Source organism: Macaca thibetana, chromosome 7, assembly GCF_024542745.1.
Source record: "Macaca thibetana thibetana isolate TM-01 chromosome 7, ASM2454274v1, whole genome shotgun sequence".
Taxonomy (NCBI): Eukaryota; Metazoa; Chordata; class Mammalia; order Primates; family Cercopithecidae; genus Macaca; species Macaca thibetana.
Window position 1 is genome coordinate 73,167,774 of NC_065584.1, and position 25,511 is coordinate 73,193,284.

At 45.5% G+C, this 25,511-nt stretch overlaps 1 protein-coding gene across 1 annotated transcript in view; it reads left to right on the plus strand.

Annotated features, from left to right (window-relative positions):
* The first annotated feature begins 6,791 nt into the window (after positions 1 to 6,791).
* The window catches only part of SNX6 (sorting nexin 6), a 72,260-nt gene continuing 53,540 nt past the window's right edge, over positions 6,792 to 25,511 (plus strand). The window contains exons 1-2 of the mRNA XM_050798115.1: positions 6,792 to 6,877; positions 7,034 to 7,081. Coding sequence (XP_050654072.1) covers positions 6,872 to 6,877; positions 7,034 to 7,081 — 54 coding nt within the window. The 5' untranslated portion in view covers positions 6,792 to 6,871. The remainder of the gene's footprint in view (positions 6,878 to 7,033; positions 7,082 to 25,511) is intronic.

Consider the following 25,511-nt stretch of genomic DNA (forward strand, 5'->3'; position numbering starts at 1 on the left):
TCTCTACTAAAAATGCAAAAAATTAGCCTGGCCTGGTGGCAGGCGCCTGTAGTCCCAGCTACTTGGGAGGCTGAAGCAGGAGAATCACTTGAATCTGGGAGGCAGAGCTTGCAGTGAGCTGAGATTGGGCCAGTGCACTCCAGCCTGGGCAACAGAGCCAGACTCCATCTCAAAACAAAACAAAACGAAACAAAAGAAAACTCATGCTGAAGAATAGAAATATACTTAGTAATATATATGTTGATCTTGGTTATGCCAGAAAAATACTATCTGAGGCATAGGCATGGGAAACATTTAAGAGGATATTTGCCAAAACATGAAAACTGATTTTCTCCAACTAGTGGATTATGAATTATTCATTTTATCAAATCTATTGCATCTAATAAATTTGGACAGTGTCAGATAATACGTCTTTTCTTTTGTGTGGGGGAGGGAGTCTCACTTTGTCACCAGGCTGGAGTGCAATGGCACGATCTCGGCTCACTGCAACCTCTGCCTCCCGGGTTCAAGTGATTCTCCTGACTCAGCCTCCCTAATAGCTGGGACTACAGATGTGCGCTACCACGCCCAGCTAAGTTTTGTATTTTTAGTAGAGATGGTGTTTCACCATGTTGGCCAGGATGGTTTCCATCTCTTGACCTCTTGATCTACCCACCTCGGTCTCTCAAAGTGCTGGGATTACAGACATGAGCCCCCGTGTCTGGCCAATATGTCTTTTTTGATTGCTATTGTACCATGACCTCTTTTTGGCCTTAAAAATGTTTCTTTGGTATTTATAAGAGACATTGTTGGATTTCCCCTCCTTTCCTTTCCCACAACTCCAGTTTTATCCAGGTGCTCACATTCTTCTTTTGGTTTGGGGAGGCTAACGCCAGTTGCAGGCCGAGAGGTAAATCTTTTTTTTTTTTTTTTTTTTTTTTTTTTTTTTGAGACGGAGTCTTGGTCTGTCGCCCAGGCTGGGGTGCAGTGGCACAATCTCGGCTCACTGCAACCTCCACCTCCTGGGTTCACGCCATTCTCCTGCCTCAGCCTCCCGAGCAGCTGGGACTATAGGCGCTCGCCACTACGCCTGGCTAATTTTTTGTATTCTTTAGTAGAGACGGGGTTTCACTGTGTTAGCCAGGATGGTCTCGATCTCCTGACCTCGTGATCCGCCCATCTCGGCCTCCCAAAGTGCTGGGATTACAGGCGTGAGCCACCGCGCCCGGCCTTTTTTTTTTTTTTTTAAGCGACAGGTTTCATTCACTCTGTCACCCAGGCTGGAGTGCAGTGGCAGGATCATAGCTCACTATAATCTCAAACTCATGAGCTCAAAGGATCCTCCTGCCTCATCTTCTTAAGCAACTGGGACTACAGGCACATATCACCACTCCTGATTAATTTTTTATTTCCTTTTTTTTTTTTTTGAGACGGAGTCTCACGCTGTTGCCCAGGCTGGAGTGCAGTGGCGCGATCTCGGCTCACTGCAAGCTCCGCCTCCCGGGTTCCCGCCATTCTCCTGCCTCAGCCTCCTGAGTAGCTGGGACTACAGGCGCCCGCCACCGCGCCCGGCTAATTTTTTGTATTTTTAGTAGAGACGGGGTTTCACTGTGGTCTCGATCTCCTGACCTTGTGATCCGCCCGCCTCAGCCTCCCAAAGTGCTGGGATTACAGGCTTGAGCCACCGCGCCCGGCTTTATTTCCTTTTTTTGAGACGAAGTCTTGCTCTGTCGTCCAGGCTGGAGTGCAGTGGCGCGATCTTGACTCACTGTAACCTCTGCCTCCCAGGTTCCAGAAATTCTCCTGCCTCAGCCTCCCAAGTACCTGGGGCTAAAGGTGCATGCCACCATGCCTGGCTAATTTTTTGTATTTTTAGTAGAGACGGGGTTTCACTGTGTTGCCCAGGCTGGTCGTGAACTACTGAACTCAGGCAATCTGCTTGCCTTGGCCTCCCAAAATGCTAGGATTACAGGTGTGAGCCACCACACCCAGCCAATTTTTTTATTTAAAAATTTTTATTACTACTTTGTATTTATTTTGAAATAAATAAATAACAAAAATTTAAAACACAAGTAAGACACTTATAACACATTTATTTTGAAATAAATAAAAATTTAAAACACTATTAAGTAAAACACTTAAAACTCATTTAAAACACTATTAAAACACACTATTAACTATTTGCAATCATAAGATTTTACTTTCATGTAGCTAAACATATTACAAGGTCTCACTCTGTCACCCAGGCTGGAATGCAGTGGTGCGATCGAGGCTCACTGCAGCCTCAACCTCCTGGGCTCAGGTGATCCTCCCACCTCAGGCTCCTGAGTAGCTGGTACTACGGGCACACACCATTATGCTCAGCTAATTTTTTGCAGAGACATGGTTTCACTTTGTAGCCCAGGCTGATCTCGAACTCCTGGGTTTAAGTGATCCTCCTGCCTTAGCCTCCCAAGCAGCTAGGATTACAGGCGTGAGCCACTGCGTGCAGCCATAGGGGTAAATCTTGATTGGGCGAAGTCTTAGACTCTAAGCCAATTATGATTATATCAGTCCCCTTGCCAGGGATTGTTTAAGAGTAAGGATGTGACCCATTTCTAGTCCATGAAATACGAAAAGTATATGAGAGGGAGGGGTCGCTTCTGGGCAGGTTTTTGGGGTTTTTTGTTTTTTGTTTTTTGTTTTTTTTTTTTGAGACGGAGTCTCTCTCACTCTATCACCCAGGCTGGAGTGCAGTGGCGCGATCTCGGCTCACCAAAACCTCCACCTCCCGGGTTCAAGCCATTCTCCTGCCTCAGCCTCTCGAGTAGCTGAGATTACAGGCATGTACCACCACACCCAGCTAATTTTTAGTAGAGACAGGATTTCACCATGTTGCCCAGGCTGGTCTTGAACTCCTGACCTCGTGATCTACCCACCTTGGCCTCCCAAAGTGCTGGGATTACAGGCATGAACCATGGTGCCCAGCCTGGGCAGGGTTTTTTTTGTTTGTTTTTTTGTTTTTTCTGCTTGCGGATGTTGTTACGTCAAGGTGTAAAACCTAGAAATACTGAAGTCATCTTGGATCATGAAGAGAAGCAGCCTTGGAATGAGATTGTTACTGAAGGTGGCAGAATGGAGAGTTGGAAGAAATCTGGGTCCTTGATGACACCATTACCCACAGGTTGTACTATGCCCAGAAACAGCTAGTTTCTTGATTTTTTTTGTTGTTGTGGTGGTGGTAAAATAATAAATTTCTTTACTGCTTAAGTTTATTTGAATTGGTGTTATCTGTTACTTGCAGCTAAAGGCATCCTGATTGATACAGTACATCTTGGAAATAACAGAGTTCAGCAATCTTCCTATAGAGAATTTTGTTGTAGCATAACTCCTGTGGAGTAGGAGGAAAAATTAGGATCCACAGGTTATTCAAAACAAAAAGGGATCTTCTAGAATTTGAGGAAGTGAGAAATTGGCAAAAATATGTTTTGGTGAAATCTTCTTTGATCAGAACATGATAAAAGGAAAGGAATTAAACATTTTTCTTCTATAATTAAATAATTGTCATTTTATATTAAAATTGTTTTCTAGAAAAAAACTTGATTTTTGTTTGACAAAAATGTTCAAAGCAAATACTATTTTTTATTTTTAAAATTTAAAAATAACATTCATTATTCTCTAAAATTTTACTCTTCTCTAAAATCTTCCAATACATTTGTTTTTGAAGAACACTATTTACTATTCACAATCATAACATTTTACTTTAGTGTAGCTAAATCTATTAAGTAATCAGACAGCAATTCAGCATAACTAGTTCATTACATTTGTATAGAAGTAGATAATTTCATAGAAATCTATCAAAACAAAATGAAAAATTGATTATTTGCTTACAAATATTAGAAGAGTGGTTCAGCTTTAATGTCTTCTTTATTTTATCAGTAGCAGAAAAATCTGTCATGTAAACTTTTCTTAACTTCTTTTCTTCCGAAATTCCTTACTTTCTATAACTTGGCCTTTTGACAGTTGTTAGAATCAGTTACTGACAATTCCTTTTTATCATTCACAAAATATAGCTGGAGACCTTTGCTCAGAAAGGAAAGCTCTGGTATTAATTATCAAGTTTATTGTTTCAAGCTTGGGTTCTGTACTCATGTGAGTTTTCAGCTATGAATTATAGCTGCAGTAATTACCATGCCTTTGTTGATAATTTTAGTTGAGTTACTTGTACTTTAGATCATACCTCTTTTTTTCATAACTAATGATTTTAAAGTTTTGGCATTTGGGAATTACAATGTTTCTGAACTTTGTTTACTTTTTTTTTTCTTTTTTTTAGTTAGGGTCTCACTCTGTTGCCCAGGCTGGAGTGCAGTAGTTTGATATGGCTCACTGCAGCCTCAGCCTCCCTGGGCTCAAGTGATCCTCTCACCTCAGCCTCCCAAGTAGCAGGAACCACAGGTGTGTGCCACCATGCCTGGCTAGTTTTTGTATTTTTTGTAGAGATAGGTTTTGCCATGTTGCCCAGGCTGGTCTTCAACACCCAGGCTCAAGCAATCCTCCCACCTCAGCCTCCCAGTGTGCTAGGATTACAGGGGTGAGTCACCATGCCCAGGCTGGACTTTATTTAAATGTTGAAATTTAAAACTCTTGGTTAATGATAGGAGGCATTTCAGGTGGTTCTCTGTGGCACTTCTCAACTTTTGTCCACAAGGATGCACTTGGCCTTCCTATAAGTTATATGTAAATCCCTCTAATTTATTGTAGCTCCACTTCTTTCTCTCCACCTAGGAAGAGCTTTACAGACATTACCTTTAATCTAAAACCAAACCGATAGGAAATAGTGGCACTTTTAATCAGTAGCAAATTACTGGAACATTCCTCCTGACACTTCATCACTCTACAATGACGCCACATGATGCCTCATGACTCCCAGTGAAAAAGACTACTTTAGTAGTCACTGCAATGCAGTGGGAAACAAGAAACAAAAGACAAAAAATAAAGTCCCTTTCACCCCCCATTTTGTAGAGTAACCTTTGTTGGAGCAGTAACTTAACCTCTCTATACTTCAGTTCTCCTTACATACAAAATGAAAGCTAGAAGTTCTTATGAAAATACCAGTTGAGTGGTTTTTTAATTTTTAATTTTTATTTATTTTCTTTTTGAGACGCAGTCTCACTCTGTCACCCAGTCTGGAGTGTGGTGGCATGATCTCGGCTCACTGAAATCTCTGCCTTCTGAGTTCAAGCAATCTTCCTGCCTCGGCCTCCCTAGCAGCTGGGATTACAGGCACGCACCACCTCACCCAGCTAATTTTTGTATTTTTAGTAGAGATGAGGTTTCACCATGTTGGCCAGGCTAGTCTTGAACTCCTGACCTCAGGTGATCCACCCCTCCTTGGCCTTCCAAAGTGCTGGGATTACAGGTGTGAGCCACTGCGCCCAGCCAAAATATCAGTTAAGTTTAATATTGTTTTCAGAGCTTCACTTCAATAAAATAGGATGGAGGGCCTGGCAGAGTAGAGAGGGATTCAAATGTAGAAGGCTTGAAATCGTAGGCTGAGGAACTGAATCATGGGGGCTTGTAAAGATTACTGAACAGGGTAATAGCATAATCATCAATATCTGTGTTTCAGGAGGAACACTCGCAGCAGTGTGTAAAATAGGAGAGAGTGATGGAAAATAGTAGAGTCAGGAGAGTATTGCAAAAGTCTAGACAAGAGTTGATGGTAATTGCTGTGAGAATTGGAAAAATTTGACTAATTAAAGAGGTATGGAAGACAATCAATTGTAGAAGCCATAGGATTTGGTTGGATATGAGAAGTAAGGGAGAGTAAGGATTTCTTTTTTTCTTTTTTGAGACAGAGTCTTGCTCTGTTGCCCAGGCTGGAGTGCAGTGGTACAATCTTAGCTCACTGCAACCTCTGCCTCCCGAGTTCAAGTAATTCTCCTGCCTCAGCCTCCCGAGTAGCTGGGATTACAGGCGCACGCCACCACACCCGGCTAATTTTTGTATTTTTAGTAGAGACGGGGTTTCACCATGTTGGCCAAGACGATCTCGAACTTCTGACCTCAGGTGATCCGCCCACCCTGGCCTCCGAATGTGCTGGGATTACAGATGTGGGCCACAGCGTAATCCTAGAGTACGGATTTCAATGGGTTAAGGGTTTCCGGTCTGAACATCTGAAGATGCCATTCCTTAACTGAATGCAAGCTCAGGAACGTGTGGATTCTAGGATTAAGAATGATTTTCTCCTGTTATTTGAAATGTGGATCCCGTGTGATGCTAACCACCTGGACAGTTAGAGTAGCTGTGGGGAAATTTCTTCAAACAAAGGAAAGGAATATTCTTGTAATGAAAACAGCTCATTTTTGTAGTTCGCAACCATTAGTGCCCCCAAACTCTGAGGTAGTTATTACCTCGCCAGCAATAAAAGCTTGATTATAGTCCCTGATTACTGACTCTGTGAAGGTCCTCGTTTCCAGCAACTTCCATAGGCAAAATATTATTGTGATTAATTATCGTGTGGCATAATACAAAGACTAGATGATGTATTGTGGCTTCCGGAGGGCGCCTGCTTCGTTTTTTCGCTGGAGCCCTCGGGGCAGGGCAACTGGAGAAATCCCTGCGTGGCCTTCGGCCCTTCCCTGGTCAGAGCCCGCCAGCAGCGAGGTGCTCCCAGCAATGAGGTCTGGGTCTTCAGGATCTCCCGACTTCAGTGCCTTGACCTTGGGCGGAGGGCCCTGTTACCCTTCCTTGCTCACCGACTCCGGCTTTCAGCGCCGGGGACGGGGCGGGACCGCCCTTAGGTCCCGCCCCTCCGCCTCCGCCTCGCCCCGCCCCGCCCCTCTCGCTGCCGCCGGCTCCCGCGGGCAGCAGGGGGATTCGCGCCTGCGCTGGCCCTAGCCTCGGAGCAGCCATGATGGTGGGTGTTCTCCGCGGCGCCGAGCCCCGGGAGCGCGGTGGGGGCGGCGGGCGCGGGGCGGGCGCGGGGACCGCGCCAGCCTGGCACTAATGTCTCCCTTTGTGTCTCCCCCATCCCATCCTTTTCTCCGGCGCGTCGGGCCCGCCGACCCCGCAGGAAGGCCTGGACGACGGCCCGGACTTCCTCTCAGAAGAGGACCGCGGAGTAAGTTCTGCCTCCGTTTCGCTCGCGGAACCCTGCCACCCTCCCTCCCCGTCCTGGGTCCACGGGTGTGGTACGGGGAGGGGTCCCCAGCCGCGCCGCACTCCCTCTCCGTAGTCCTCCTTTCGGTTTCCTCGCTGCACCGCGCCCCACCCTCCTGCAGCCCTTCCTCCCTGGGGGCCGCTCGGTTCCGATTCCCGGGGACCCGCGGCTGCTTTCTTGTTCCCCGCCGCTGGTTCGGGCCTTCTGATGGACCTCCACTCCCACCCAGGGCGGGGTGCAGGTGGGGAAGTGGAAGTGGAGGCGGGAGCTGGAACGCCCCCACCCTCCCTCACCACTTTAGGGCCATGAAAACCCATTCTCGGACCTTCCGGCGGCACCCTCAATTTTCACCCGGTGTTGACATCTCGAACTTGCTCCCGCCCACCCTTCTCTCTGTCTCTCAAATAGTACCGGTGTAGTCTACATTACCATTTTGCAAAGATTTTTACAGTAGCCGAATCAACTCCTGTCCAGTGCCCTACTAGATTATGCAAAGTGCGGGTAGCCCACGGTATCTTTACTTTTTCTAATATCCAACGAATCCTGTCTTTGGCAGGATTTCCTTGGTGTTTTATTCTCCCTTAGCTTCTTTGAGGTATATTGAAAAATACTATTGATAATTGTATATACTTAAGGTATACATTATATTTTAATACACCAATACATTGTGAAATGAGTACCACAATCAACCTAACATATCCACTGCCTCACCTAGTTACCAGTTTTTTTTTGTGTGTGAGAACATTTGAGATCTAAGCAAATTTCAAGTCTGTACCCTTTGACCAACATCTACGCTCCACCCCCCCACCCCCCACATACACACCCCGCCAGGCCTTTGATAACCTCCATTCTACTCTCGGTGTTCTGAGGTTAGTTGCATTCTACTTCAGAAAGAGCCTTCCGGTCTCTGATTCCTCCCTTCCACCCCTCTCTCCACTCCCTTTTTTCTTGGCTGAAGGGTGGTTATCTTTATAGTCCCTTGTACAAGTGAGCACTTGGAAAATGTTGATATATGATAATTACTATTCATCAAGGTTTCGTGGTTCCTTCACATTTCACAGCCTGCCCTTCAGTTTTCCCTTTTGCTTTTTCTTAGCCGTCTTAATGTGAAAGAGACATCTGTTAGTGCATATTTGGTAGGTGATAAAATATTGTGGGATGTTATTGCTGTTTGTAATAACAAATGAGGTAGTTAGTATGAACTGATGACTTTTATAAAGCTTTTATTTATTTATTTGGTTTTATGAGACAGTATCTCCCTTTGTTGCCCAGGCTGGAGTGCGGTGGCATGGTTATAGCTCACTGCAGCCTTTACCTCCTGGGTTTAAGTGATCCTCCCACCTCAGCCTCCCAAGTAGCTGGGACTACTGGCATGGGCCACCATGCCTAGCTAGGTTTTTGTTTGTGGTTTGTTTTTTGAGACGGAGTCTTGCTCTGTCACCCAGACTGGAGTGCAGTGGCACTATCTTGGCTCACTGCTAGCTCCGCCTCCCGAGTTCACGCCATTCTCCTGCCTCTGCCGACCGAGTGTAGCTGGGACTACAGGCGCCCTCCACCACGCCCGGCTAATTTTTTGTATTTTTAGTAGAGACGGGGTTTCACCGTGTTAGCCAGGATGGTCTCGATCCCCTGACCTCGTGATCCGCCCGCCTCGGCCTCCCAAAGTGCTGGGATTAGAGGCGTGAGCCACCGCACCCAGCCTGTTCGTTTGTTTTTATAGAGACAGGGTCTCACCATGTTGCCCAGGCCAGTGTCAAACTCCTGGGCTCAAGTGGGCCTCTTGCCTCTGCCTTCCAAAGTGCTGAGATTATAGGCATGAGTCACCATGCCCAACCGAACTTTTAAATAGTAGGAAAGATGGAGAAGGTGCTGCATACTTTATAAATTAATTTCTCAGTGTAAACAAAGACATTATTCAGAATTTCAGGTTAAAGCAGGCCGGGCGCGGTGGCTCAAGCCTGTAATCCCAGCACTTTGGGAGGCCGAGACGGGCGGATCACGAGGTCAGGAGATCGAGACCATCCTGGCAAACACGGTGAAACCCCGTCTCTACTAAAAATACAAAAAACTAGCCGGGCGAGGTGGCGGGCGCCTGTAGTCCCAGCTACTCGGGAGGCTGAGGCCGGAGAATGGCGTGAACCCGGGAGGCGGAGCTTGCAGTGAGCTGAGATCAGGCCACTGCACTTCAACCTGGGCGGCAGAGCGAGACTCCGCCTCAAAAAAAAAAAAAAAAGAATTTCAGGTTAAAGCAAAAGCATCATATGGAATTACTGGTTGTTTCTAAGATTTTTAGTTTTGGCCAGGCACAATGGCTCACACCTGTAATCCCAGCATTTTGGGAGGCCAAGGCAAGAGGATTGTTTGAGGCAGGAATTCAAGATCAGCCTGAGCAACATAGCAACACCCCAACTCTACCTAAAATTTTTAAGATCGGATGTGGTGGCTCAGCCTGTAATCCCAGCACTTTAGAAGGCCAAAGCGAGTGGATCACCTGAGGTCAGGAGTTTGAGACCAGCCTGACCAACATGGTGAAACCCCATCTCTACTAAAAATACAAAAATTAGCTGGGCATGGTGGTGCATGCCTGTAATTCCAGTTACTCCGGAGGCTGAGGCAGGAGAATCATTTGAACCTGGGAGGTGGAGGTTGCAGTGAGCCGAGATTGCGCCATTGCACTCCAGCCTGGGCAACAAGAGCAAAACTCCATCTCAAAAAAAAAACAACAACAATTTTTTTTTTGAACTTAGGCAAGCTTGGTGGTATATGCCTATAGTCCTAGCTATTTGAGAGACTGAGAGCTTAAGAACAGTGAGCTATGGCTTGAGAGGGCCTGGGTGACACAGTGAGATCATGTCTCTAAAAAATTTTTTAAATTGTATTTTGGATTTTAAAATAGGGGAAACTAGCAGAGTTACTTAATGAAGTGAGAGGAGTTGATTAGAGCACAATTAAACTGATTTTTTAAATATAAAGCATATGACCTTTATATTTAGATAACTTTGTGTCCTATTTTTGAGGTCTACTAGCACAAGCAAACAGAATTTGCTTTCTTGAAGGATCTTACTAATAATGTTCAGTAAAAATAAAAATATTAATTTTTGAGTATGTCGATGATGTGAAAAGTATCTTTTGGTGAATATTTGTGTTCATGGCTTTATGCCTTCAGGAAGATTTGCTCATGGATCTGGAAGCACTTAAGTAATTTGTCCAGAAACTTTTTCTTTTTCTTTTTTTTTTTTTTGAGACAGAGTCTTGCTCTGTTGCCCAGGCTGGAGTGCAGTGGCGCCATCTCAGCTCGCTGCAAGCTCTGCCTCCCAAGTTCACGCCATTCTCCTGCCTCAGCCTCCTGAGTAGCTGGGACTACAGGAGTCCGTGACCATGCCCGGCTAAGTTTTTTTTTTTTTTTTTTTTTTTTTTTTAGTAGAGGCGGGGTTTCACCGTGTTGCCTAGGATGGTCTCAATTTCTTGACCTTGTGATCTGCTCGCTTGGCCTCCCAAAGTGCTGGGATTACTGGCGTGAGCCACCACACCTGGCCCCAGAAACTTTTTTGTGTATTACAAAATTGAAGAGGAAAACAAAAGAGCATGCTTGACGGAGATGTTTTTATAGAATCCTGTAGATGAAAATTTTAATATGGAAATGGGAAAAAAAAACATGAATTAGAACATTTTTGGAACATCAGGATGGATATGTACACTTGCCCAGTTCTTCCTTATTTTTGTCCCATGGAACTGAGTGAATCATAATAATTATATAATTATAGGTGGGCACAGCATAATCATTGTTTCATTATATTTCATTATATTTCATCATCCCTCTCTAGCCTTTAGTATCCCCCTTTTTCTTTTTTTTTTTTTTTTTTTTTTTTTTTTTTTTTTGAGGCGGAGTCTCGCTCTGTCGCCCAGGCTGGAGTGCAGTGGCCGGATCTCGGCTCACTGCAAGCTCCGCCTCCTGGATTTACGCCATTCTCCTGCCTCAGCCTCCTGAGTAGCTGGGACTACAGGCGCCCGCCACCTCGCCCGGCTAGTTTTTTGTATTTTTTAGTAGAGACGGGGTTTCACTGTGTTAGCCAGGATGGTCTCGATCTCCTGACCTCGTGATCCGCCCGTCTCGGCCTCCCAAAGTGCTGGGATTACAGGCTTGAGCCACCGCGCCCGGCCTAGTATCCCCCTTTTTCTAATGAGAAATCTGAACTTCAGAGAAACTAAGTTAGTGGTCTGAGGTCACACAGCAATGAGTGGGAGAGCTGGACTTTAAACCACATTTCTGATATCAGAGCCACTGCACAGGTTTCTCAAAGTGGCCTTGAAATACTTGCCTTAGAATTACCTGGGTCGTTTGAAAATCAAAATGAAAGTTTCTGGCTGTCACCTCCTCACTAAATCAGCATCTCTTAGGGTAGGGAATACACAGTATTGAAAACTGTTGGTCACAGTTTGATCTCTTCAGCCCCACCTCTACATAAGGGCAGATAACTGCATTTTTTTGTTTGTTTTTTTTTTTTAATTTTTTTGAGACAGGGTCTCGCTCTGTCACCCAGGCTGGAGTGCAGTGGCATGATCTCGGCTCACTGCAGCGTCTGCCTTCAGGTTCAACCAGTTCTCCTGTCTCAGTCTCCTGAGTAGCTGGGACTACAGGCACATGCTACCACACCCAGCTAATTTTTGTATTTTTAGTAGAGACAGGGTTTTCACCATATTGATCAGGCATGTCTTGAACTCCTGACCTCAGGTGATCCACCTGCCTCGGCCTGCCAAAGTGCTGGGAGTATAGGCCTAAGCCACTGTGCCCAGCTGATAACTTTTTTTTTTTTTTTAGAGGGAGTTTCACTCCTGTCGCCCAGGCTGTAGTGCAATGGCACGATCTTGGCTCACTGCAGCCTCCACCTCCCAGGTGCAGGCGATTCTCCTGCCTCAGTCTCCTGAGTAGCTGGGATTATAGGCGCCCACCACCACACCTGGCTAATTTTTTTGTTTTTTTTAATAGAGACAGGGTTGCACCATATTGGCCAGGCGGGTCTCGAACTCCTGACCTCAGGTGATCTGCCCGCCTCGGCCTCCCAAAGTGCTGGGACTACAGGCGTGAGCCACCGCGCCCGGACGATAACTGCTTATTTAACGAGTGCCCAAGGAGTTTCTGTTTGTGACTAAAATTTGATTACTGCTGCACAAAGTTATCCTGCTATTTCCTCATTTTAGAAACAGAAATATCTGGCCTGTTTAAATTTCCTTACATTGTGTTTGTCCTGATAGAAATAGATTGCCATAATTAGAACTTTTAGGCATTGCGTTTTTAGTTTAGATCATCTTGTTGAGCCTTTTAAGAAAGGGAGTCTTGGCGGGTCACACTGGCTCACCCCTGTAATCCCAGCACTTTGTGAGGCGGAGGCGGGTGGATCACGAGGTCAGGAGTTCGAGACCAGCCTGACCAACATGGTGAAGCCCTGTCCCTACTAAAAATACAAAAAATTAGCCGGGCGTGGTGGCGGGTAGCTGTAATCCCAGCTACTTGGGAAGCTGAGGCAGGAGAATCACTGGAACCCAGGAGGTGGAGATTGCAGTGAGCTGAGAGCATGCCATTGCACTCCCACCTGGGCAACAGTACAAGACTCTGTCTCAAAAAGAAAAGGGCGTCTTGATAGAGAAAAAGCATGAAGTACATATTGATATGAGTTGCAAAGGGGGCAGAACATTCAAAAATGATAACTAGCATTTCATGTAAAGCAGTAAGCAATTTTTTTTTTTTTTTTTTTTTTTTTCTGAGACAGAGTCTCGCTCTGTCGCCTAGGCCGGAGTGCAGTGGCGCGATCTTGGCTCACTGCAACCTCTGCCTCCTGGGTTCATGCCATTCTCCTGCCTCAGCCTCCTGAGTAGCTGGGACTACAGGCACCCGCCACCACGCCCTGCTAATTTTTTGTATTTTTAGTAGAGACAGGGTTTCACCATGTTAGCCAGGATGGCCTCGATCTCCTGACCTCGTGATCTGCCTGCCTTGGCCTCCCAAAGTGCTGGGATTACAGGTGTGAGCCACCGCGCCGGCCCTTTTTTTTTCTCTAGACAGAGTCTTGCTCTGTTGCTAGGCTGGAGTGCAGTGATGCGACCTTGACTCACTGCAACCTCTGCCTCCCAGGTTCAAGCTATTCTGCCTCAGACTCCTGAGTAGCTGGTACTACAGGCACTCGCCACCACGCCCAGCTAATTTTTGTATTTTTATTAGAGACGAGGTTTCACCATGTTGGCCAGGATGGTCTTGATCTCTTGACCTCATGATCCACCCGCCTTGGCCTCCCAAAGTGCTGGGATTACAGGCGTGAGCCACCACGTCTGGCTACAGGTAAACAAAATTAAAGTCAGTGTTTTTAAATAAATCTTTAAGTAGCCGCACATTTTCATCATGATGTTTCGCTTAGAACAGAATCTCAGTGCCCTAAGAAAACATTGTTTTGACCAGGCACAGTGTCTTATGCTTGTAATCCCAGCACTTTGGGAGGCCAAGATGGGCAGATCACCTGAGGTCAGGAGTTAAAGACCTTCCTGGCCAACATGGTGAAACCCCATCTCTACTAAAAATACAAAAATTAGCCGCGTGTGATGGCTGGTGCCTGTAATTCCAGCTACTTGGGAGGCTGAGACGGGATAATCACCTGAATCCAGGAGGCAGAGGTTGCGGTGAGCCAAGACCTTGCCATTGTACTCCAGCTTGGGCGACAAGAGCGAAACTGTCTCAAAAAAAATAATAATAAAAAAAAAGGAAAATACTGTTTTGTGAGAAATTTAAAAAACAGGCTTCAAGACTACATAGTGTTGAAAAATATTGGCCACATTTTCATCTCTTTAGCCCTACCTCTATATAATAGGTTTTTCTCCCTCAAATAAAGGACAGTAACATATTATTTGGTAAACAAATGAGCCCTTTGAATTGGACACATTTTTTTCTGATGTGCTTGTTAAATAAGAACAGTGCGTGCCAGAGTGATGGCATGATTCTCTTTGCACTTGATTTCAATTCTAAATAATATGTTTATTGTTTTCAAGAATTACTTTAGGTAGAGTAACTACTCGTTCTCCTGTACTTCTAGCCTTGTTCCTACCTCTGTATTCCTTATCTTCGTTAATAGCATCACTTTCCAGTTATGCCGGCAAGAAACCTCTGAGTCATATCCTTCATTTTATATCAGAACAGTCATTGCGGCCAGTTAATTTCACCTTGGAAATGTTGTTTACCCCATCTTTCATGTGCATGGTCCCATTTAAACTCCTTGCTACTTCTTACTTGGACTGTAGCAGTACCTATCCTTAGTCTCTGTCTTTAGTCTTTCTACCTCCAATTCAGTCTTCAAATTACTTATATTACTGAAATGATTAAACCATATAGCACCATTAGTGAAAAGGACTTCCTTGGACCCCAGTTTTTTTGGGGGTAAGGTCCAAACTCCTTAGGCTAACATTAAACTCTGTTTATAACCTTTTCTGACCGGCTTCATTTCTCAATATCTCTTCCCCCATATTCTAGTCTATTCCCCATTGCCCAAGCACCTCTACACTTGACTGTCTGTTTTATGCATGCATTTCAGTGTTTTATTTTCCCCTCACCTTTTCTTTCACTTGAAATTCAACTTGAATTTGGCCCAGATGCTTGCATTTTGTTTTGCACCTGCACACTTTTTAGCTTAAACACATTCCACATTTATTGATAGTTATTTCACATAAAAATGTGACAAATATTATGTTGGCTGAGGACTAAAAAGGTGAATAAGACAAAGTTCCTTCCCTGAGACCATCACAGTATAGTGAAGGAGATAGAGTTATAATCCCTTGAAATAAAGTGTATGGGAGTTCAAAGTAAAGTGTTCAACTTTAGGGGAAAGGGTAGTAGTAAAGACATAATGATAGTTACACATTTACATAGCATTCACTGTATGTCAGGCACTTTCCATGTATTAACTCAATTCTCAAATCCCTGTGAAATACACCTACTGTTATTCCTATTCGGGAAAGGAAAACTGAGTTGCAGAGACATTAAATAACTTGCCCAAAGTCAAAAGCCAGTAGGAGCTGTGGTCAAATAGGCAGTCTAGCTCTAGGGCCTGGCTTTTAACCACTGTGCTATTGGTCTGCTTTCCAACGGGGAGGATGGCATGTGTTGGTAATTTGGTTCCTCCTAGAGTACTTGTTCTTACTGGAGCAGAGGTTGCAAAGGTACATGCAGCCAGTATGGACAGAGTATAAAGTGCATAGTGAAGGACTCCAGGCAGTGGGAAGTACTGAGGGATTTTAAGCTAGGAAAGACATGCCCAGGCCAGGTGCAGTAGCTCATGCCTGTAATCCCAGCACTTTGGGAGGCCGAGGTGGGCAGATCACCTGAGGTAAGGAGTTCAACACCAGCCTGGCCAACGTGACGAAACCCCATCTATACTAAAAGTACAAAAAAAAAATTAGCCAGGTGTGGTGGTGGGTGCCTGTAATCCCAGCTACTAGGGAAACTGAGGTAGGAGAATCGCTTGAACCCAAGAGGCAGAGGCAGCAGTGAGCCAAGATCATGCCACTATACTCCAGCCTGGGCGACAGGAGCAAAACTCCATCTCAAAAAAAAAAAAAGAGGAAAGATATTTCCAGGTGAAAATATCATTGTAGATTATTCTAATATAGAGGATAGATTGATGCTTCCTTTCAGAAAGCAAAGAAACCAGTTAACAGGCTAATGCAACAGTCCAGATGAGAAATGACAAAGGTAGAACTAAGGCAGTGGAAGAGGGATGAAGGAAGGGATGTAGTAAAGAGATGTTTAGGAGATAGAATTGACAGGACATAGTGACTGAATAAGTAAGTACATGGGCTGGGCAAGGGAGAAGGAGAAAATAGGAAGAGCAGGGTTAGAGGTTAGGTCATAAGTCTAGTTCCAAGTATGTTGGATTTAAAGTGCCTGTGAGGCATCTAACCTGCCCCTGCCAAACTAGAATGTAAGATCTGTAAGGTTGAGGATTGTGTCTCTTCACTGCTGTCTCCTTAACATGTAGGACAGTGCTTGATACATTGAGGGCACTGAATTGTTTAATAAGCAAATACATCCAGATGGCTATGTCTAGTTGGTAACTTGAAATTAAATTGGGAACTTAGAATAAAAGGTCTGAATTGGAGATGTAATTATTTAGGAATTATTAGTTGAGAATGGCTGATATTTGCAACATTAGATAGCACCCAAGGGAAACCAGCATTTAAGGACCAGAGCAAAGATGATTGCTTAATGGGGCTGAGAGGGATAGGAGGCGAATCAGAGGAGACTTCAAAAGTTGAGAGAAGCTGGGTTAGTGGCTCATGCCTATAATCCCAGCACTCTGAGAGGCTGAGGCAAGAGGATCACTTGAGCCCAGGAGTTTGAAACCAGTCTGGGGTATGTAGAAATATCCTGTCTCTACAAAAACTAAAAATTAGCAGGGTGTGGTCACACATGCATTTGGTCCTAGCTAGCTGCTTGGGAGGCTGAGGAAGGAAGATTGCTTGATCACAGGAGTTCAAGGCTGTAGGGAGCTAAGATTGTACCACTGTACTCCAGCCTGGGCGACAGAGTGAGATGCCCGTCACTTTTTTTTTTTTTTTTTTTTGAGGGAGAGTCCCACTTTATCACCCAGGTTGGAGTGCAGTGGCACTATCTTGACTCACTGCAACTTCTTCCTCCCGGATTCAAGCAGTTTCTTGTGTCTCAGCCTCCTGAGTAGCTGGGATTACAGGCATGTACCACCATGCCCAGCTAATTTTTGTATTTTTAGTAGACACAGGGTTTCACCTTGTTGCCCAGGCTGGTCTCTTTTTTTTTTTTTTTTTTTTTTTTTTTTTTTGAGATGGAGACTCGCTCCATCGCCCGCGCTGGAGTGCAGTGGCCGGATCTCAGCTCACTGCAAGCTCCGCCTCCCGGGTTTACGCTGCCTCAGCCTCCCGAGTAGCTGGGACTACAGGCACCCGCCTAGTTTTTTGTATTTTTTTAGTAGAGACGGGGTTTCACCGTGTTAGCCAGGATGGTCTCGATCTCCTGACCTCGTGATCCGCCCGTCTTGGCCTCCCAAAGTGCTGGGATTACAGGCTTAAGCCACCACGCCCGGCTGAGGCTGGTCTCAAACTCCTGGCCTCAAGTGATCCTCCTGCCTCAGCCTCCCAAAGTGCTGAGATTATAGGCGTGACCACCACGCCTGGCCCCATCTCCAGTTTTAAAAATAATGATTTTTTAAAAGTTTGAGATAGTTTTAAGAAAGGAGTGGTCAGAATGATACCAACGCAGAATACTGCAGAGAGGCCAAGCAGACTGAAAAATATCATTGGTTTGGAAATTAGGTACTCATGTAAAGAATTTTGTTTTTGTTTTTGTTTTTTGACATGGTCTTGCTCTGTTGCTCAGGCTGGCATGCAGTGACACCATCACAGCTTACTGCAGCCTTGACCTCCTGGGCCTCAAGTGATCCTCCCACCTCAGCTTTCCAAGTAGCTGGGACTACAAGTGTGTCCCACAATGACCAGCTGTAAGGCAAAATTTATTTGTAAAAAGGTTTGTTGGTGGGCCTGAGAGAATAAACAGCTGCTGGCATTTATTTCTCTGGGCTGGAGGAGGCAAGTTCACTTGTTGAGGGTGGGGTGTAATGTAGTAAAAGTTGGAATTGTTGCTGCAGGAAATCAAAAGAGGAGCTGAGTGAAGTTGCACAGGACTGGACTGCTGAGTAGTTTTAAAAGAGCATTTGCAATTTGGAGACCGTTAATTTGAAATGGAACAGTACAAACAATGGTGACTTTTCTGTAGCCATACTCAGCAGCCCAAATGTAAAAGTTGAAGATTATATTGATCTTGAGGCCAGGTGGCTCATGCCTGTAATCCCAGCATTTGGGAGGCTGAGGTGGGAGGATCTCTTGAGCCCAGGAATTCAAATCTAGCTTGGGCAGCATAGTGAGACCTCGTCTCTATAAAAAAATAAATAAATAAAAGATAAGTAGATCCTGAATGGGAATTTGTAAGCCAGGTATGGTAAAAGAGCAGTGAGAGTTGAAGGGGCCAGCAGGAAAGGTATTGGAATGGCATTTGCGGAGTAGATTGGAAAAGGAGTGAAGCAGAGGGAGTGCCGACAGACTGGAAATAAATGGAAAGGTCACAGGACTGGAGGTATTGATGAGGTTACATTGTACATGTGGTAAAAGTGGTGGGGAGAAAGCAGGAAGCAGTTAATTTTATATTACATAAGGTTGATTGTCTTTCTCATTGCAAACAGATTTCTTGAAGGCAGGGCTTTTTGCTCACTTTAAATCTTCCGCAATACCTGGGACAGTTGTTTGCATATAAGTGCTGAAAAAAAAGTTTATTAAATAACCGCATATTACTGTATTGCCTAGAGAGTCAAGTGTTTATATTTATTCTATCTATATATTTTTTGAGACAGAGTTGTGTTCTGTCACCGAGGCTGAAGTACCGTGGCATGATATCAGCTCACTGCAACCTCCACCTCCTGGGTTCAAGTGATCCTTCTGCCTTAGCCTCCTGAGTAGCAGGGGCTACAGGCATACACCACTGCACCCAGCTAATTTTTGTATTTTTAGTAGAGATGGGGTTTCACCATGTTGGCCAGGCTGGTCTCGGACTCCTAACTTCGTGATCCGCCCACCTTGGCCTCCCAAAGTGTTGGAATTACAGGTATGAGCCACTGCACCCGGCCAATCAAATTCGCTTCTATCATGGGGTTTTTAATTGATTGTACTGTAATTACCTGAAAATAGTTTTGCAGCCCAGTTGTGGTTACCACCTTTCTTTCTTTCCTCTTCCCTCCTTTACATTCCACAAATATTTGTTGAGAACTTCTATTGGGAATATAGCAATGAACAAAATAGATAAAAACCTATGTCTTCATGGAGGTGAATTACAGTCATGAAAAGACATTTTTAAAAAGTAAAGTATATTAGGTTTTGAATAAGCATTATGAAGAAAAATGAGGGAGGAGTAAGGATTTTTGGGCTGAAAGGGAGGATGGTTTGAGCTGCACTTTTAGATAGGGTGCCTAGGAAAGGCCTTCCTGAGGAAGACGTAAGGACTTGAAGAAAGTGAGCTTGGGCCGGGCGCGGTGGCTCAAGCCTGTAATCCCAGCACTTTGGGAGGCCGAGACGGGCGGATCACGAGGTCAGGAGATCGAGACCATCCTGGCTAACACGGTGAAACCCCGTCTCTACTAAAAAATACAAAAAACTAGCCGGGCGAGGTGGCGGGCGCCTGTAGTCCCAGCTACTCGGGAGGCTGAGGCAGGAGAATGGTGTAAACCCGGGAGGCGGAGCTTGCAGTGAGCTGAGATCCGGCCACTGTACTCCAGCCTGGGCGACAGAGCAAGACTCCGTCTCAAAAAAAAAAAAAAAAAAAAGAAAGCTTGGCCGGGCGCGGTGGCTCAAGCCTGTAATCCCAGCACTTTGGGAGGCCGAGACGGGTGGATCACAAGGTCAGGAGATCGAGACCATCCTGGCTAACCCGGTGAAACCCCGTCTCTACTAAAAAATACAAAAAACTAGCCAGGCGAGGTGGCGGGCGCCTGTAGTCCCAGCTACTCGGGAGGCTGAGGCAGGAGAATGGCGTGAACCCGGGAGGCGGAGCTTGCAGTGAGCTGAGATCCGGCCACTGCACTCCAGCCTGGGTGACAGAGCGAGACCCCGTCTCAAAAAAAAAAAAAAAAGAAAGAAAGTAAGCTGTGCAGATAGATATCTGGGGGCAGAGTGTTCCAGGCAGAGGGAACCAGCGGGTGCAAAGAATCCCTGAGACGGCAGCATGTTTGTGTGTTCAAAGAACAAGGAGGGTGGGGTGCAGTGGCTCACGCCTATAATCCCAGTACTTGAGAGGTCAAGGCGGGTGGATCACCTGAGGTTGGGAGTTCAAGACCAGCCTGGCCAACATGGTGAAACCCCATCTCTACTAAAAATACAAAAATTAGCTGGGCGTGGTGGCGCATGTCTGTAATTCCAGCTACTAGGGAGGCTAAGGCAGGAAAATCACTCGAACCAGAGAGGCGGAGGTTGCAGTGAGCCAATATCGCACCACTGTACTCCAGCCTTGGCGACACAGCAAGACTCCATCCCCCCCAAAAAAGGAGGCCATATGGCAGGACTATAGTGAGCCAGAGGAGTGGTAAATTAGATGATATCAGATGGAGATTTTATAGTGCCTGGTAGGCCACTGTAAGGTATTCAGCTTTTCTTCAAGCGGAAACTCCTTAGATTTTGAGCAGAGAAATGATTTCTAGTTTAATGATACCATAGTGGTGACCCTGTAGGGAATAAATTTATGAAGGGCAAGGGCTGAAGTAACATCAGTTCGAATACTATTGTAAGAGTCAAAGTTATTTTCTTTCTTTTCTTCCTTCCTCTTTGCCCCATCCCATCCACTCATCCATCTCTCTACATTTTTTTTCTGTCAAAATATGAACAACTTACTTTTTAGGGATGTTCTAAGCTAGATAGTTCATAGTACACTAGTCAGTATAATAACTAGTAGTGAATGTCTTCCTAAGTCTTTTTTTTTTTTTTTTTTTTTTTTTTTTTTTTGAGACAGAGTCTTACTCTGTCCCCCAGGCTGGAGTGCAGTGGCGCAATCTCGGCTCACTGCAAGCTCTGTCTCCTGGGTTCAAGCTATTCTCTTGCTTCAGCCTCCCAAGTTCCTGGGACTATAGGTGCCTGCCACTACGCCTGGCTCATTTTTTGCATTTTTAGTAGAGATGGGGTTTCACTGTGTTAGCCAGGATGATCTTGATCTCCTGACCTTGTGATCCACCCACCTTGGCCTCTCAAAGTGCTGGGATTACAGGCATGAGCTACTGTGCCTGGCCCAAGTCTTTTTTTTTTTTTTTTTTTTTTGAGACAGGGTCTCACTCCGTCACCCAGGCTGGAGTGCAGTGGGACAATCACAGCCCACTGCAGCCTCAGCCTCCTGAGGAGCTGGGACCACAGATGTGCACCATTACACCGAGCTAATTTAAAAATTTTTTGTGCAGACAAGGTCACACTGTGTTGCCCATGCTGGTCTCGAACTCCTGGCCACAAGTGGTCCTTCTGCCTTGGCCTCCCAACATATTGGGATTACAGGCATAAGCTACCGTGCCTAGCCTTTTACTAAGTAATTATATATGGAACAGCAGGTCAAAGTCTTTAAATTGTTCTTCTAATGATACTACCTTTATGTTACTTAATTTTTATTTTTTTTGTCATAATCTTTCTCTTGACCAGTGACACAAATGTTTAACCTAGTCAGCCTCTGACAGAAGACAGTCCAATGTTTATTGTCCCAGAAAAAGATTAAGCCATTGAATGTAATCTAATTAGAAATTTCTTCAAACTGAACTCACTAGTTGCAGAAAGTTGATTAAATTTTTTTTACCTGAGACGTCGTGCTCTCTCAACCAGGCTGGAGTGCAGTGGTGCGATCTCAGCTCACTGCAACCTCCGCCTCCCAGATTCAAGCAATTCTCCTGCCTCAGCCTCCTGAGTAGCTGGGATTATAGGCGCCCACCACCACACCTGGCTAATTTTTTTTTTCTTTTTTGTATTTTTAGTAGAAACAAGGTTTCACCATGTTGGCCAGGCCGGTCTCAAATTCCTAACCTTGCGATCCTCCTGCTTCGGCCTCCCAAAGTGCTGGGATGACAGGCGTGAGCCATCGTGCCCAGCCAATTAAATTTTTATGAAACACATAACATTTTAAAAATTTTTATGAAACACAAGTTGTTTGCTTGACTCCTGTCCTTAGTAGAACCCTCTAAATGATTGACTTTTTGCTAAACTGAGAAGAAAATCTGCCTAGACGATTTGTGTACATTTTATGTAATGAACACTAAATCTCACACCTGTAATCCCACCCTTGGCTAATTTTTGTTCTTGTTAATTGTTTTCGGTTTTTTTTTTTTTAGAGACAGGGTTTTGCCATGTTGCCTAAATTGGTCTTGAACTCCTGAGCTCAAGTGATCCAATCGCCTCAGCCTCCCAGTGTTAAGATTACAGGTGTGAGCTGCCACACACAGCCAGATTTTTTTTTTTTTTTTTGAGACAGAGTCTCACTCTGTCGCCTAGGCTGGAGTGCAGTGGTGCCATCTTGACTCACTGCAACTTCCGCATCCCACGTTCAAGCAATCTGCTGCCTCAGCCTCCCGAGTAGCTGGGATTACAGGCGCCTGCCACCAGGCCCAGCTAATTTTTGTATTTTTAGTAAGAGGCGGGGTTTCACCATCTTGGCCACGTTGGTCTTGAACTCCTGACCTCGTGATCCACCTGCCTCAGCCTCCCAGAGTGCTGGTATTACAGGCGTGAGCCACCACACCCGGCCCCAGATTCTGTATTTTTAACAAGCAACCAGGTTGATTCTTACTAGGTGTGTTTTGGAAATGCTAGACTAAGCAATGAAAACGTAAGAAGTGGAGAAATGCCACAGTTATTATTCTAAAACCTGTATGATAAATGAACTAGTTTCCTGTGGCTGCTGTAACAAGTTACCACAAACTTGATGGCTTAAAACTACATAAATTTAGGCCGGGTGCGGTGGCTCACGCCTGTAATCCCAGCACTTTGGGAGGCCGAGACGGGTGGATCACAAGGTTAGGAGATTGAGACCATCCTGGCTAACACGGTGAAACCCTGTCTCTACTAAAAATACAAAAAATTAGCTGGGCGTAGTGACGGGCGCCTGTAGTCCCAGCTACTCTGGGGGCTGAGGCAGGAGAATGGCGTGAACCCGGGAGGCAGAGCTTGCAGTGAGCGGAGATCGCGCCACTGCACTCCAGCCTGGGCGGCAGAGCGAGACTCCGTCTCAAAAAAAAAAAAAAAAACTACATAAAATTATTCTCTCACAGTTCTGAAGGCCAGAAGTCAGAAATCAGTATCACTGAGCTGACGTCAGGATGTCAAGCTGGCAGGGCCAGCTCTCCCTCCAGAGGCTCGAGGGAAGGATTCCCTGCTTCCTCCAGCTTTCAGTGGCTACCAGCAGCAGCAGCCCTTGGTTTGTGGCTGCAGTACTCTAATCTGCCTCCATGGTCACAAGACCTTCTCATTAGTTATTGGAGTATTTTTTTCTGTGTCAAAGTTTTTTTTTTGATACTGAGTCTCACTCTTGCCCAGGCTGGAGTGCAGTGGCCTCATCTCTACTCACTGCCAGCTCCGCCTCCCAGGTTCACACCACTCTCCTGCCTCACCCTCCCGAGTAGCTGGGATTATCGGCATGCGCCACCACACCTGGCTAATTTTGTATTTTTAGTAGAGATGGGGCTTCTCCACGTTGGTCAGGCTGGTCTCGAGCTCCTGACCTCAGGTAATCCACCTGCCTTGGCCTCCCAAAGTGCTGGGATTACAGGCGTGAGCCACCGGAAGCACCTGGCCTCTGCTTTTTGTATATAGATAACGTGCTGGCTCGGCGTTGTGGCTCATTCCTGTAATCCCAGCACTTTGGGAGGCTGAGGCGGGTGGATCACCTGAGGTCAGGAGTTGAAGACCAGCCTGGCTAACATGGTAAAACCCCATCTCTACTAAAAATACAGAAGTTAGCTGGGCCTGGTTGTACATGCCTGTAGTCCTAGCTACTCGGGAGGTTGAGGCCGGAAAATCGCTTGAACATGGGAGGCGGAGGTTGTAGTGAGCCAAGATGGGGCCACTGCACTCCAACCTGGGGGGACAAAGTGAGACTCCATCTCAAAAAATAACGTGATTGATTGCCTTTAAGGCCCACCTAGATAATCCAGGATAATCTCAAAATCCCCATCTCAAAATCCATAATTGAATGACATCTGCAAAGTCCTAGTCCTTTATTGACATACAAGGTAACATTTACAGCTCCCAGGAATTTGGATGTAGATACCTCCCAGGGAGCTACCACAATAAACATCTTAAAAGTGGCCTCGCCTGGCTCAGTGGCTCACACCTGTAATCCCAGCACTTGGAGAAGCCAAGGTGAAAGGATTGCCTGAGCTCAGGAGTTCAAGATCAGCCTGGGTGACATAGTGAGACCCTGTCTCTATTTAAAACAAAAAACAAAGGCCTGAATGTGATTAAAGAAAAAAAGGAGGCCAGGCACAGTGGCTCACGCCTGTAATCCCAGCACTTTGGGAGGCCGAGGTGGGTGGATCACGAGATCAGGAGATCAAGACCATCCTGGCTAACACAGTGAAACCCTGTCTCTACTAAAAAAAATACAAAAAATGGTGGCAGGCACCTGTAGTCCCAGCTACTCGGGAGACTGAGGCAGAAGAATGTGAACCCGGGAGGTGGAGCTCGCAGTGAGCCAAGATTGCACCACTGCACTCCAGCCTGGGCGACAGAGTGAGACTCTGTCTCCAAAAAAAAAAAAAAAGGAAACAGGGAAACAGATTTTTTTTTTTTTTTTTTTTGAGACGGAGTCTCTCTCTGTCACTAGGCTGAAGTGCAGTGGCGTGATCTCCACTTTGTGCAACCTCCGCCTCCCAAGTAGCTGGGACTACAGGCATGCGCCACCATGTCCAGCTAATTTTGGTATTTTTAGTAGAGATGGGGTTTCACCATGTTGGCCAGGATGGTCTCAATCTCTTGACCTCATGATACACCTGCCTCAGCCTCCCAAAGTGCTGGGATTATAGGTGTGAGCCACTGCACCTGGCGTCCCCCCCGCCTTTTTTTTTTTTTTTTTGAGACAGGGTTTGGCTCTGTTGCCCAGGCTGGAGTGCAGTGGTGTGATCTCAGTTCACTGCAACCTCCACCTCTTGGGCTCAAGCCATTCCCCACACCTCAGCTTCCCAAGTAGCTGGGACTACAGGTGTACAACATGTGCCAGGCTAATTTTTGTATTTTTTGTAGAGATGGGGTTTTTCTGTGTTGGCCAGGCTAGTCTCAGATTCCTGAGCTCAAGCAATTTGAATACCAAGGTGGGCGGATCACTTGAGGTCAGGAGTTCAAGACCAGCCTGGCCAACATGGCAAAACCCTGTCTCTACCAGAAACTACAAAAAATAGCTGGATGTGGGGGTGCACGCCTATAATCCCAGCTTCTCAGGAGGCTGAGGTGGGAGAATCACTTGAACCCGGGAGGGAGAGGTTGTAGTGAACAGAGATCACCACTGCACTCCAACCTGGGTAACAGAGTGAGACCCTGTCTCAAAAACAAAAAATAAAATTTATATATACACATATATATATTTGAAATCATTGAGTAAACAATTTTGCATTTGCATTCAGCATTTTTTTCATTTACAATATAATTAAAATTTGAGATACTAATGACCAGGTGAGATTCTCTAAGTCCTAGGTTTTACAACTAGAGTACTGTCTTTGAAACAGTCTATTTCATGTCTTTGCAGCTGGCTAAGACTTACCTTTTAGTGTTTTGAGTCTTATCCTAAGTCTCAAAATTACCCAAACAAGTTACAGTATTT